Raw genomic sequence first — 14071 nt, 5'->3', positions numbered from 1 at the left:
GTAATGAATAGCTGGAGCTTTGCAAGAAAGTGGTCGCTTTGCTAATGCTATCAATTAACTTTACAATGGACAAGAAATGTGTGTTATAAGAATTTCTGTTTTTTATCCTAGTAGATGATCAGTTTATACCCTGAAGAAAGACAATTGGTTACCCGTATAATTATCTTCGTTTGCAAGACTTACAAATGTTAACAGTCACAGATTAATCAGTGTCTCCTCCTTCTCTCATCTCCCTTCCCCCTGAAAGAGTACTCTATTTGTTAGCCCCTGGATTGCTGCATGAATTCACATAAATAGCCCGCGAAAGCACGATATTGATTGTGCTGTTGATGCTTGCCGCGCCAGCTGAGGTCTTTCTGTGGCACCTGAACAGGCTAAACAGGTGATTAGAACATCTGCTTAGAGTAACTGTTCCCAGCTAGCATTGCTTGATTTATTGGGCCTTAGGAAAAGAAAGGACGTGCATGACGTGAGATCGATTTCTGGCAGTTGCAACACGTACTCGGAAGATTCCCGGCAGAAGCCATAACACACAGATAAGGCATTGGGCTCTGGGGCGTGTACTGTATATCTTTGGCTTTCTGTAGCAGTTATTCTTCCCATTGAGATCAAGTGCTGTTTATTGACAGTCGAGCAAATATTATGCTAAGGAGATCAACATCATTAGTTGTACTGTGTGGATAGAGAAACTGAGGCAGGACAAGGGACTTGCCTGTGGTCGGTCACTCAGCAGGCTGTGGGGAAAACTTGGCATTAAGTCAGGTCTCCTGAGTCCCAAATGAGTGCCCTACTCTGCAGCCTTTCCCCATCCCTAATGGGGAAGAAGATCCCAGCAGAAGTACATAGGAAGCCAAGGTATATCTATAACGCTCAGATAAGGTTTATGGAGAGGTAGGCACATGCAGGGAGGAGGACTAGGAAAAGCTCTGCTGTAAGGAGTCTCCTCTGGGCTCTCTTGTTTCTAAGTCTCCTAAAAGAAGGAGCTAGAATAGGCAGCTGCCTGAAGCATGATTTCTTTTCCCTGACAAACAGGATGACAGTTGCTGAGTGACAATACAATCCAGACTTCCTCATCTAGGGTCTAAAGTTCTTTGTTTCTCGTGCTGTTAAATAAGGACAGGTGGACCATGGCTTCTGTGCTGTGCTGCTGCTAGCAGCAGTGCTGGGCCTCACTGATCGCTTAGGCCTGGTATGGGTTGCACAGCTGGGGTCAGGGTGCTGTGCAAACACTCAGAATCACAGAATAGTTGCGGTCAGAAGGGACCTCTTGAGGTCATTAGGTCCAACTCCTCTGCACAAGCAACGTCAGCAAGAGCCAGTTGTCCAGGACTGTGTCCAGTCAGGTTTTGAGTATCTTCAAGGATGGAGACTCCCCAACCTCTCTGGGCAGTCTGTTCCAACTCCTCAGAGTCTTTCACCTTTCTGTTAGGGCAGGTCATGAAATATTATGCTTGTCCTGATTTTATCAGGGCATATCACCAGCCTTGGGGGCTGACAAACTTCATGGCCTCAGCACTTCTGCCCTGCCTGGCCCTAATCCTGCACAGGGCGGAGCAACAACTCCTTCATTTTGGTTGGGCATCTCTGGCTGGAAATCCATGCAGGGGATGAAGGACTGAAATGACTGGACATGCTGTGTTATCCATCTTCCTGCAAGGGACAATACCTGCCCCTGTTGGGACCAGACACCTGTTAGTGGGGAAAACACTTAGATTGCTGATACCTGCCAGTATCTTTTCTAAAAGAAGGAGACAGCGTCTTCAGGTTTCAAAGCTGTCAGAAGCAGGTTGTCTTTCATGAGCACTTCAGGGAAGAGAGAGAACACTTCTGAAAAATAACATTAAAAATTAACGTGCTTTCCCATCCCCCTTCCCAGGTGTCTCACACTCCCTTTCATGTTGCTGGGATTTCCTTTGAAGTAACTGTCATGTAAAGTGGTTTGGGAACATTGGCAATAAATTTTTAAGAGCCCAAATTTCAAAAGGTTCCATTTGTCATTCAGTAAGCTCTTATTTTGATAGCACTTTGTATTTTAAAAAAAAAAAAAATCATTTTCTCCCCCACTGCATTGTGCAGTATTCATTCAGCTAATGGAGAAATGGAGCCCAAGCAGTAGGTTTGCTTCATAATGATACATTCCGCAGATTACTTGCTAATTGCACTTGGCATTACTTGCTAACTAGGAGATCATGTTGTACTATGTCATTTGCATCAGTTTTCCTCTCATGCTGGCACTTTAAAGGAAGTGCCCATTGAGTTGATAAGTAATCCCAGGACTGTTTTCCAAAGCTCAGAGAAGAGGGTCTGCCATGATTGTAGGATTTTTATTGCAGGATTTTGATTTTCCTCTCAGTTCACAGAAAGTCTTCTTCTGCCCCATCTTCTTTCTCCCTCCTGACCTGGAATTTGACGGTGGGACAGCTTTACATGAACAGTTCAGTATGGACTGTTAGTCAGTGAATCTGGCCAACACTTCAGTTTCTCTTTTGTAGGAAATCTCCATGCCATGGCATTTCGTTTCATTTGGATGTGGAAGTAAACCATTTTCGTCAAATTTCATCTGCATAGGAAATTCTGTGAAATTTTTGTTTGACCCTTCCCCTTGGGAAACAGAAGACAGATATAGATTTTCTTGAGCAAATTTGTTCCCAAATTTGTCATCATGGGAGCTGCTATCTGCCATTGACATATTTTTGGTAGTTTCACTGTTGTTATTTTTTTCGTCCTCTGAATAGCAGCAGTAGATTGGGGAATTTTCCTTATAACTGAGACAGTCTGTGTGAGTGATGCTAATTTGCACTGATCTGAAAATCGGGGTCCAAATGGATGATATATTTTATTTGGAAGAAAATAAATCTTTTCTTTCCAGAGAAGTCTGCCATTTCTCTTACTCTTTTCCCATCCACAGACAGAAGTATAGCGGCCCTCAGTCATCACCTGGTTGCCCTGAAGCTGCTGTCCCTAGTTTATAGGTCAGCCAAAAGCCACTGAATTAAAAGCTCCAAAGTGGCTCTTAACGACCATATTTTTTGTTTAGAAAAAAAAATGGAAAGTTTTTTTTTGTTGGCAATTGTCTGCCTTTCCAGTGTCATCTTTCATCTTTTATGTTTGCTTCATTTCCAGCCTCTTGCTCCCTGCATCATCTTGCCAGTTATGAGACAGTATAACTCTGGCTCCTGTTCTGCTCTCCTTAATTGCTGATCTGTCTCTCTTTCAATTAGGTTCTGCTTCCTTGTCTCACTCTCTTTCCATCCAATTTCTGTATAACCAGTGACCTCCTTTAACGCTAACTCCCTCTAAATCCTAATAAAAAACAATCAGGAGGTTACACAGCCCATTTAGTTTTCTCTAAAGTCATGATTTATGTTTAATTCGTGGGGAATGGCTCATCTCTCACACCCCATTCATAAAACCTAACCCCACTGGCACAATTTGCAGTTGTTCCATTGCTGCTTGTGCGTGTTCAGCCCTACAGCTCAGCCTGCACATAGGAGGTAGTCTTAGTTTACTGCTACTTTCTTAGACATAGATGGCTTCTGAGCCCCCTTTTGAGGGGCAAAATTGCCAGCATTTTCTTTTATTGATTCAGAAAGTATAAATGTGCCTCCATCACTTTACTGACATTTATGTTCCAAAGCTTTCTGTAAAAGCGTGCACTGCAGCCAGGATCTGTGGCATAGACCCACTTTTATCCAAGATGATGTTGGGCCAGGGTAATCTGACTAATGGGGAAAAAAAATCCAAACCAAATCTAGGTGATAAATATGGAAGAGAGAGAACCTTGCACAGGAACACAGTCAATTCTTAGCTAGAATTAATATATTTTGCTAGATCTGGGCTCTTTCATCTAGGCAATCCCGCATCTCTGCTCTATGTTACCCAGCGCTCTGGGTTAGAAGAGGGCAGCAACCTGTTTGTCCTGGCTCCAAGTATTCACGCCACTGCTGATGCCAAGCTGATCAGTTCTCTTCGAACGTGGAGCATTGGGCTAGGATGTACAACAGCCAACCGCAATAACTAGGTCAGATCCGGTCAGACATCTTACTCTGTCTCGGTGGTGGTTGTGTAAGTGCCAGAGTAGGTCTTGCAGAATTGCTTGGTTCTGAAGCATGCTGTCATCAAGACCTATGGGAATGGAAATGCAGTGCTTAGAAATGTGTAGGCTTTACCTGGCAACCCCTCAGGTCCACAGCAATGCATCATGTCCAGAAGTTAAATGGCTTTAAAGGTCATGGGAGCAGACCAACCAGACATGAATAACTGTGGTCCTCGACTCCTGTGCTGATGGGTCCAAGCTGATGCTGCAGGGATCTGCTCTAGCTGTCTCTGTGTCTCAGTCCATCTGCTTCCTCTCTAGTCTTTGTTATGCCACTACGTTGTGGGTAGCGTTGGCCAAGCCTCCCCTCTTCCCCTACTCATGAAACCACATTGGTGATATTTGCCAGGAAGGAGGGTATTCTGTGATGCCTAGTTAGGTCTTAAAAATGTAGCAGTAGCAACATATGCTTTTGTTTGCTGGACAGTAAAGAGAGGACAAGCAGCTTCAGGTGTGGCAAATTCACCACTCAGTGCTCCTGGAGCTGTGATTACCCACATATGTGCTCCCCCTGCTTCTGGCTAAAAAGGAAGAACTTGATCCCCTCCAGAGGACTGGAAAGACTGCATCTAGCTTGTGGTTCATAGCACTTCTTGAGCCCTCCCGTTAAATAACAATGTTCCTCTCACTACTTGTTAGAGCTTGGAAGTAGATGAAGAGAGGTTTTAACCAAAATCAGAGGACAGCTTCACGTTGCTTTCTCCCATTCAGTATTCTCACTGCAAAAGCACAGGTTCAGGTCAGTTGAAACATTTACTAATTTGGGTGATTTTATTGTTTTCTTTTTGATTGCTAAGGCACTTCCTCCACATGCATTTTTTCTTTCACAATAAAGGAAAAAAGTTTGGTTTCAGGATTTTCTAAATGAAACAGTCTATTTAAGATGACACTGCAATTACCTTTTCCTTCAGTATTATTAATTAAAGTGTATATTTTGCTATTTTTCTATGCAATTTTCTGTTGATCCATTTGTCTATGTCCTTGTGTAGTTTATCTATAAAGGCACTATCTATGAAGAGTGGTTATACTACACTATTTGTTTTCATTTTATTCTTAGATATTTGAAATGCTTAAATCAAAGCTTTCCATTTTGTAGGGCTTAATACTATCAAAGACTGACTTGAGAGGACCATGCAATACTTTGCTAGAAGCAAAATGAGATATCTTTTCATATTACTCACCTTGATGACATCCAGTGAAGGAAAAATGCTGACAATTCAGAAAGAAAGGCAGATTTGATGTTTAGTGTAGTCCAGGCCAGTGAAGGTGACCTTAGCAACTACTTTCTCTCCTTTGTATCTTCAGTCTTCTGCCTCACTGATGGGCACAGCTGAGAACACAAGTTCTTACAAGGGACTTGTGAGAACTCATTATATGCAAAGGACTGTTGAAGGCTGACTACTGAAGATAAAAGTCTTCCATCTGTGTCCAGACCAGCCTAACCAAACACAAACAGCTGCAATGAACACTTGCTCCATATAATGTCCTGCCAATTTACTTCAAAAATGATAGAAGGGGACTTGATTTAGGCATGAGAAGACATTTCTATCTCCGTGCCTGGGCAGATCATCGGAAACTGCCAGCAGAGATGGATCCAGATGGATACAATTCATGCCCTTCCTGTGAGCAATGCAGGAGCTATTATATGAGAAAATCCTTTTCTAATACCTAGGCAGGAACAGGGACAGAGGCAGATAGGTTGTTATCTTGTCACCCTCAAATCATTCCAGGTTTTCTGTTGACCTGCCAGGAATGAGTAGTATTAAATGTTATCAATGCATAACTTTAATAACAAAGCAAGGAATTATAAGGCAAAAGCAATGCAATTCATCAAGAGAATACTGTATAAAAGTAAAAAGCCATTTAAATGGTTTGTATACAAGGTTATCCAGTCAGCGTATACCACGTTTGTAAGTCGTCAGGTACGTAAAAAAATTAATGAAAGATTTAATTATAGCAGCATTACCAATGACCTTTTCCCGAATGACTCCATCATGAATCTGTAGGCGTTTCAGAATTGTTTTCCATGTTCCTAGTAATTTTGCTACAAGTTAATGACATCCAGCCTTGTTTCTCTGAAGAAGAGTTTGGGAAGCATTTTGTGGTTTCCTAGCAATGGCTTCACTGTGAGTTGTGCATAGAGCCAGTTGAGAAGATGCTCTCATATTAGCTGAGATTTTATGTGGAGCTTTAACTGTTTACTCCAGGGGACAGGATAAAATCTATCCTGTCTAAAAGGCAGTAAATTACCATTCCATGGATTAGATTGGAGAACCTCTGTTAAATTGAGCTTAATCAGGAAACTGACTCTGTCTAAATGCCGTCTGGGCGCTTATATTCATTGCTTCTCAAGGCCTTCCAGATGAGACTACTTAGATGAAAAAATCAAAACGTGGCTTTTCCTGTTGTCTTCCTGGAATAAGTTCTTGAAAACCTAGCTCTCTTCTATTGTCTTCTTGCATTGCAATGAGCAGCTAAGAGCTTTCAGTTAGACCACAGTACACAAGGTTATTGAGGCAAAACTCACAGTACATTGTGACCACTTCTCCCTGTATCATCTTGATAGTTTAACTACATTTAGAAATAAATTACTCCCTAATTTAATGACCAAACTAAGCAAATGAGAAACAAAGGCACATGGAAGTCTGATAAGATAAATGAGATGGTATTTTCAAAGCAATGTGAGGCCTCACCAGTTGGGGAGGGAAAAGCAAACCCCCACCAACTCTTTTCACATCTCTCTCTTTGGGATTTTTTTTTTTTTCCAGAAGATACAGGGTCAAAAAGAACAAATCAGTTCAGACTGCTGAGGTAATGAGTATCCAAGGCTTTTTTATCCTCATCCAACAAGGAAAGGTAATATCCTACATGCTGTCTTCTGTCTTGCTTTTTACATACAGTTCTTCCTAGGTCAACCACACTGGATACAGAAATCCAAACTTGCCTACTGGAGCACTTAACGCTGAGCACTTACTGACAGACGAACACCAGCAATTTAAGATGTTACAGCTTTGCTGTCTGCTTGGCCCTCTCTGCTGGCCATGGCTGCCCCTAAGCAGAGGTGGTGGAGGGAGATATGTCCGCACACCTCAGCCACTTCAGAAAAATATCCAATGACTACAGTTTACAAAACTGATGAAAGTAGGGTTCAGCTGCAATACTTGATTTTGCCCAGTCAGGGCAGGATTTGTTCCTTGTGACACCTTGTCTAGCCTATTTTTAATTCCATCAGTAACAAGGGTTTTCATCACTTCCCATGGAAACCTATTTGAGGGTACAGCAGAGCTCCATGGATAATGTAGAATTCCTTTCCATTCGTTACACTTGCTTACTCTCATAGAAGTTTCAAACCAGCCACAGAGTTATCTTGAAATGAAATGTAACCTTCCTTGAGTTGATTGGTCTCTCCATTCAAAAAGTGTTGTAGGCATCTGGTTTGCATTTATTATTGGCGAGCAGTGCTCATAGGGTTCAGTTGCTTGCTAGCTACTCTGCATATGAGTAACTCTTATCTCTGAAGGCGGCATCGTAGTGGTTGATCAGGCTTAAGAAGCTTTTTATTAGCAGGGGAAAAAAAAGCTACTGCTTTAGGAATCAGGTGACCCAGAACCATTTCTGCAGCACAGAGAAAAACATCCCTCTCTGTTCACACTCCTCTAATTACATTCAGTGTAGTATTGTTTCCATCTAAATTATAGCAATTATGTACAAAGATCTTCTTTGAAATCATTTAATTAAAGAGTAGCTAATGCTCTGTGCTTTTGGAATGCTAATATATTGCCTTCTGCTTAGGAAACCTTGTTTTTTCCCATTAATTATCTTTACCATAGAAGAATTTAAATGGCGGAGGGTTTCTTTTTTTTTTTTTTTTTTTTTAGCTTTTTTAATATAGTTTTAAAAAGCAAGCAGTTCTGGTGAGTTTTGTGGCTTGCAAAGCACAAAGAAGCTTTTTGCTCTCTTGCTGGACAGTTAGCTGATGTTCAGTCTGGGAAAAAACATCTTCCTTGAGATGAGTTCTGTGCTTGTGCTTTGACTGCCTGAAGTGTTGGGTTGCTCCTGCCATGTTATCTTCTTGGTTCAGGCAAGTTTACATATTTGATTATGTTCTCCTTTCCTTCTGCTATGTTTTTTGTGTAATAAACACCCAGGTCAAATCCTGAGCAGGTATAAATCAGCTGGATTAAATGATTTCTGCCTACTATTCAGTGACTGCTGAGTCACTGCTGTACAGGCATGACAGTTCAGTCATGCATCAAATCCAGGACCAACAAGGCTCATGGGAGAACTGCCCAGACATGCAATAATACTGTGGTCAAATAGGCACCCTGTAGGATCATGTGCTGAAAGCAGCTGTGGAATAAGAGATGTTGGGAATTACTGGAATAGAGCCTCCTACCTGAGTAGAGTTTGGAAGCCTTCTGCATCCCCTCTCGGTGCTGTTTCCCATTACTCCCTTAACTGAATTCCTGTCTCCTACCTTCTCCCAGCAAGTGACCTGGCTCCCATGTTGCCATGGTCTCCACAGGTGACTCTGGTGCTCCTGTTCAGATAACCTCACACCCAGGCTTGCAGGGTATGGTTGGCTTGACCCTGGTGACAGGACCAGGCTCTGCCTGTCCCATGATCATCCTGCCTTCTCCCATCTTCACAGCTTAGTGCATGGCACTCTCTGGTTTGTGTTTTTCTGGGTTAGTTGCCCTGTGTGTATATTTACCTGTTATTCCACTGGGGAAAGGTGCTGCTAAAACTGGGTGTGACATGAGAGATATTGCCAGAGAGTATGATAATACCGATCATGTTGCCTGTAGGGCACACAGAAGAGGTTTTATACTATCTAGAGTCTGGAGTACTATTGAACTAAAGTTGTCCCAGCTAATGTGTCAATGCAGCACACTTTAAATTCATTCAGAAAGTTTCAGAAATGACAAAGTGTAGAAGCTCCTGCGGCTTTTCTCTGTATTTATATGATATCTAAAAGCAAAAGGGGATGTGATGAGATCAGTCTAGGCCTCTCCCTTGGTACTGGGTACTGGTCTAAAAGACCTGACTAGACAGGTATCAGATGTTCTACTGCTGATTTTGGTCCAGGATGTGCCTTCTGCATTGAGGAACGGGATTTATATTTTCTTCTATAACTTTGCCTGAACCAGTATCATTTCCTATCACTGCTGTCCCATGGCTAGGACTATACTAAAAACATTCTCCAACCCAGACCCAGCAGCCATCTACCCAGTAAGTCCATGCCTACACACACATTCTTCTCCATCTAGTCGTTTCTACCCTGTCTATAAAACTGTCGCAGCTTCTTCTTGTATTGTATCCTCTCCCTTCTTGCCAGGTCCTTGGAGCTTACCTGCATGATGCAGAACTCACAAGAAAGGTATCCACACCAAACTTGCAACTTGTGCCTCACAAATCTCTTCCAGCCCTGCTTCTCTCCCTGATACCCATGAACTGAGACAAGCATGAAAGGGAAAACTCAACTGATGCCTGGATGGGCTCTGTTTCATGAGACGCAGCACAGTGCAGATGAATTTTGGTGCAGGCTACAGTCTATAGGAAGAGTAATTTGGGCAGGGAGGGAGGAGCAAAGCCATCAATCTTGAATGATTTCAGTGCAAATTAAGATGAACTAGCGTAAGGAATGGCAGCTCACCGAGGGCACAGCAGGATCTGGATTGCAATCAATGCTTGGGAGCTGAATAGAAGTTTTCTCCTTTGTTTCTTTTGCTTTCATAGGGAAATTCGTAAATCATCTGTCTCTTTTCCTCTTTCTCCTTTTAATCTGGAATAATTAAAACAACAAAAAATTTATTCTCTTAAGCAAAAATTTATGTTAGTGAAAAATTTGATAATGGGAAACAACCCTTTTTCTGTCCTCTACATCTCCTAGTAAGGGTGATACAGTAATATTTCCCACTGCATGGCTGTCAGAAGATTTGGGCTTCATTCATACAGAATTCTTAAAATCTGGAACTTATATTATAGGTGAGTTTTTAGGTTACTTTATATATTCATTTGAGCTGACCAATAAGTTGCTTTATTTCAATGACAAATCATCTCTGTCGTTGTGGGATTTTCTGTTGTTTACTTGGATTGAGGTATTCCCCCTGGTGATGAGTAGCTATAGTTTTGTTTGTGGCTTTCAAAGTCTGGTCACCCCTGTCCCTACCCTACTCTCCCCCTGTTACACACCTCATTTCAATCAACTGCAGCTGTATTTCCAAAGCTGTTCCTTACTGAGAAAATCATAGCTGGCCAAGGGAAAAGAAAACTGACTTGATCGAAAACTGAGCACCCTGAAGCACTCGTGGAATGTTTCTGGATAGATGGAGCCTTTTGTCTGGCATGCCTGATGTTATTTATTAAATGTATGCTTTTGCTGTGATTTAGCTTCCTTTTGCAAAGGTGTGAGCTTTCAACTTAGTATTTGTGGCAATGATACATTGGTGATGTTTACCACCAATGCTCTTGCTGCTTGGACCTTCTCTCCCAGACACTTAAGCAAGCATGTAACTTTCCCTACAGGTAGAAGAAGGGCCATATAGTTGGGATGGGATTCAGAGAGACCTGTGTTCAATAACCAGATTTTCTGCAGACGTTTTGGTCTAAGCTTGGGCAGGAACCTGTGGCGCTATTCAATTTTCAGTAATGTCTTTGATGAGCCCAGTGGTAACAGAGCTTCTGTTACAACAGATTTGTGCTTCAGTCTCAGATTACATCTTGAGTCTCTCTTATCCTATTTTTCAACCAGCTCCAGCCTCTCCTTTGTACTGTATTACTCAGCATGGATCTCATGTTGTCCAGAAGTTGCTTGGGAAAATACAGCTTTTTCATCCTGAAAATCAGCTTATTACTTGAATAATGGAGTCTGATCAGTGATTGCTGCTGATGAGTGAGCTACTCAAAGGAATTAAGAAATGTTCATAAGATTGTTTATAATCCCGCTCCTACTCATTCCAGTCTGCTTACACCAGTTAGATGGGAGGCTGCTGTCTTTGCAGATTACTCGCTTACTACCTATATCCCGATTATATTAAGTCAGGCGCTTCTTTTACAATTCATGAGGTTGAAAGTTTGTGCAACTAGACAGCTCAACACTAAAGAAACTGAGCCAGATAAGCTCATTTTGAGACAACCAAACCCATACATGGCTTTATTCATCTGAATAGGTCTCTTGGCATTAGCCACATTACTTTCTAGAATGGTTATTTATTGTCCTGAGCGATACCTAGCTTCCCCTATTAGACTCGGGGCCTGTTGTGCTAGGTGCTGGAGGCATGGAAGACCTTCCAGCACAGACGGTAGAGGAGGTCAGGAAAGGGCTAGACAATCTTAGGATATAAGAGGAAATGGGAAACAAAATGTCATGACTGAGTAACATTTTCCTGCATCAAGCTCTAAGACTGTGTGTTGGTTTCTGCAGTTGAGATTCATGAGAAATGATTTGCCTAATAGAAACATATCCCTGGATGACTTTGTTTCTTTCTTTTTCCTCTCCGATGCTTAGAGTTTTTGGCCACTTCAGTCTCCGTTCGGAATGGCAACTGGTCAAGGTGGACTACAAGTCTATCTTCAGCCGGAGGTGTAACAAAGACGACTACCAAACCTGGCACCTGCATAATCAGGTACTCCCACCGTGTAGGAAGGGGATGGAGACCTCCTTTTCCCATGCTCTTTGTTGCCAGGTTGGCGCATACTTATTGGCTTTTGGGTTTTTGGCATCCATCAAGCTGCTGTTCTAAGCTCTTGATGCTGTGTTTCCCCTAAAGCATATGCGTGAAAAAACATAAGAGTCAGTCTTCTTCAGGCAAATTAGGGAGACTGTTAACTTCTCTTTGTATAAAAATATTCCATTGCACCAACTGGATATTTTCACCCTCAGAGCTCAGGGCAATGTAAAGCCTCACCCTGTGATTGAATTGTAGGAGATATTGAACTCTTTGTAGCTCTGTCAGTGACTCAGGGAAATAATTTTCTTTCACTCTGCGTCTATTTTCCCTGCTCAAAAAACAAAATAAAAACATTTATACATCCTGCAGGTATCTGTAAAACTCTGGAGAGCCTTTGAATAAAAGATGCCTAAGAAGACTAAAGTATTACATTTTGTTCAAGAATACACGCTTTCCCTTTCATAGACCCAGCTTATTTTCATGCTGAATACATTTAGGTCCTGGAGCTTGGTACCTCTGCAGATTGCTTATGGGTTACTGGCTACCGGTATGATGTCCCACTCCCTGCAGGTACATTGAACTGTAGCCAGAACTATCGGCGCTGTGACTTTACTGAATGAAATCTGTGAATTAGAAAACAGCATTAATTGGGCAAGGATGTATCAGATGGCTGAAGTCATAGAAGAGAATAAATGAAAATTCTTTAAATGAAAGAAAAGGGAGGACTTGTGAGAAATCAGGCAGCCGTCTTGAGAATCAGTAGTAACGAGAAACAGAAGTATTTCAATTAGACGTTGTCTTTTTTTTCTTACCTTTACGCAGACAAGTTATTTGCACCTCAGAAAAAATTCTATTTGTAGCAATTTGCCTAAATGTCAAATGTTTCTTTTGGTTTAGCTACTTCCAGTAGTGCTCTTGGAAAACTTTGTGTGCAAAAAGCCCAGCATGAAACACCATCAAAGCTATCTGAGGGCTATAACAATGCCAGGTATACTGGAGAAAGAAAAGGAAAGCTAGGACTCCTGGGTTCTACACCTAGGACCTTCCCAGTTTTGCGTTTCAGGCTTGGGCAGTTCTTCCCATAGTGGATGACATCTGACACGTGGAAGAAATCCTGGGATATGTCCACATTGTCTTTTGAGGATAATTCTTAGGACTAGATATATTAGTGAATATAGCATAGCATATGCTATGAAACATAGCATAACCAGGTGCCTGTGATAGTTTGGGCTCCTTGGCACTTTGGGTATGTGGTGGCTAGCATCCCTATTCATTAGTGAACATGCTGCGCTCAGCTCCTCCCAAGATGGCTTTAACAGTGTTGCTCTGGTGATAGGAGATGTGATTGAACTGTGTTTAAGGAGAAGTTTGCAAAGCCACAAAAGCGAGCTGGACTCCCAAATCTTCCAGTGGTAATTGGACGCTTTAATTGCCTTTTGTGTCTTTGGACAACATGGACTGTTTAGGGCCAAGCTGCCGCTGCAACTCTCTGTTTTTCTTTCTCCTGTTTCTCTTTGGCTGCTGAAGGGGGAGCCTTGTGTCATGGGAGAGAGGAAGATCTATAAAAAACGCAAGCCTGGAGCCCAGTGTTCCCTAAGTCGGGACTACTCCCGAACTGTAGTGTCTGAACCATGTGTCTGTGGCCAAGGAGACTTTGAGTGGTGAGTATGTGACTCTGGTAACTATTGCAGGGACTGCTCTTGTGGCTTTAGCAGCAGCTGAGTTACCTGCCCAGGCAGAAAGCCCTACAGGGAAACTGGGTCTTATGCAGCTTCCTGGCTATGACTGGACCATACAGCACAGGTGTGCTCCACGTACCTGTCATGTGAGGGAAGTGTCCCCTTCATCTGTGGGGGATATCTGTTAATCTCCTTGGGAAATCCAAGCCTGGAATTCAAAAGCAGGAAATTGCAATTGTTAATTGATCTTTTTTTGTCCATCATTTTAGAAGAGTGACAGCCAAGGCTCTTCTCTTTGGTCCTCCCTTACAAGAGGAAGAAGGAATTTCTCTTTCTTCACTTCCAAGGTCATTGAGTACCTAGGGAGCAAGCCAGCAAAACATGTACTTTTTTTCTTTCTGTAATTTATTTGAATTCCTGGGAGCCATTTGTTGCTTTCTAGCACTGTTTTGTTGCGAAAGGCACTGAAACTGCTTCTGTGACGTAACTATGCAGCCCACCCGTGTCTGATGTAGCTACTTGTTTTGCATAAATATTGATGTTTCTAGCTTAATGGGATCATCATTTCCAAACTGTTTTAAGGTCACTTTGGGAAGCAGCTTAAAAAGAAAACAGAAGGGGAG

General features: G+C 42.2%; 1 protein-coding gene across 1 annotated transcript in view; it reads left to right on the top strand.

Annotated features, from left to right (window-relative positions):
- Positions 1-14071, top strand: part of SORCS3 (sortilin related VPS10 domain containing receptor 3) — a 307446-nt gene that overhangs the window by 259018 nt on the left and 34357 nt on the right. Inside the window, exons 15-16 of the mRNA XM_068949693.1 lie at positions 11607-11724; positions 13297-13430. Of these exons, the coding sequence (XP_068805794.1) occupies positions 11607-11724; positions 13297-13430 (252 nt within the window). The remainder of the gene's footprint in view (positions 1-11606; positions 11725-13296; positions 13431-14071) is intronic.

The sequence above is a fragment of the Struthio camelus genome, chromosome 7 (genome assembly GCF_040807025.1).
Source record: "Struthio camelus isolate bStrCam1 chromosome 7, bStrCam1.hap1, whole genome shotgun sequence".
In the NCBI taxonomy this organism is placed as follows: Eukaryota; Metazoa; Chordata; class Aves; order Struthioniformes; family Struthionidae; genus Struthio; species Struthio camelus.
This window is presented reverse-complemented; position numbering and strand designations above follow the sequence as displayed.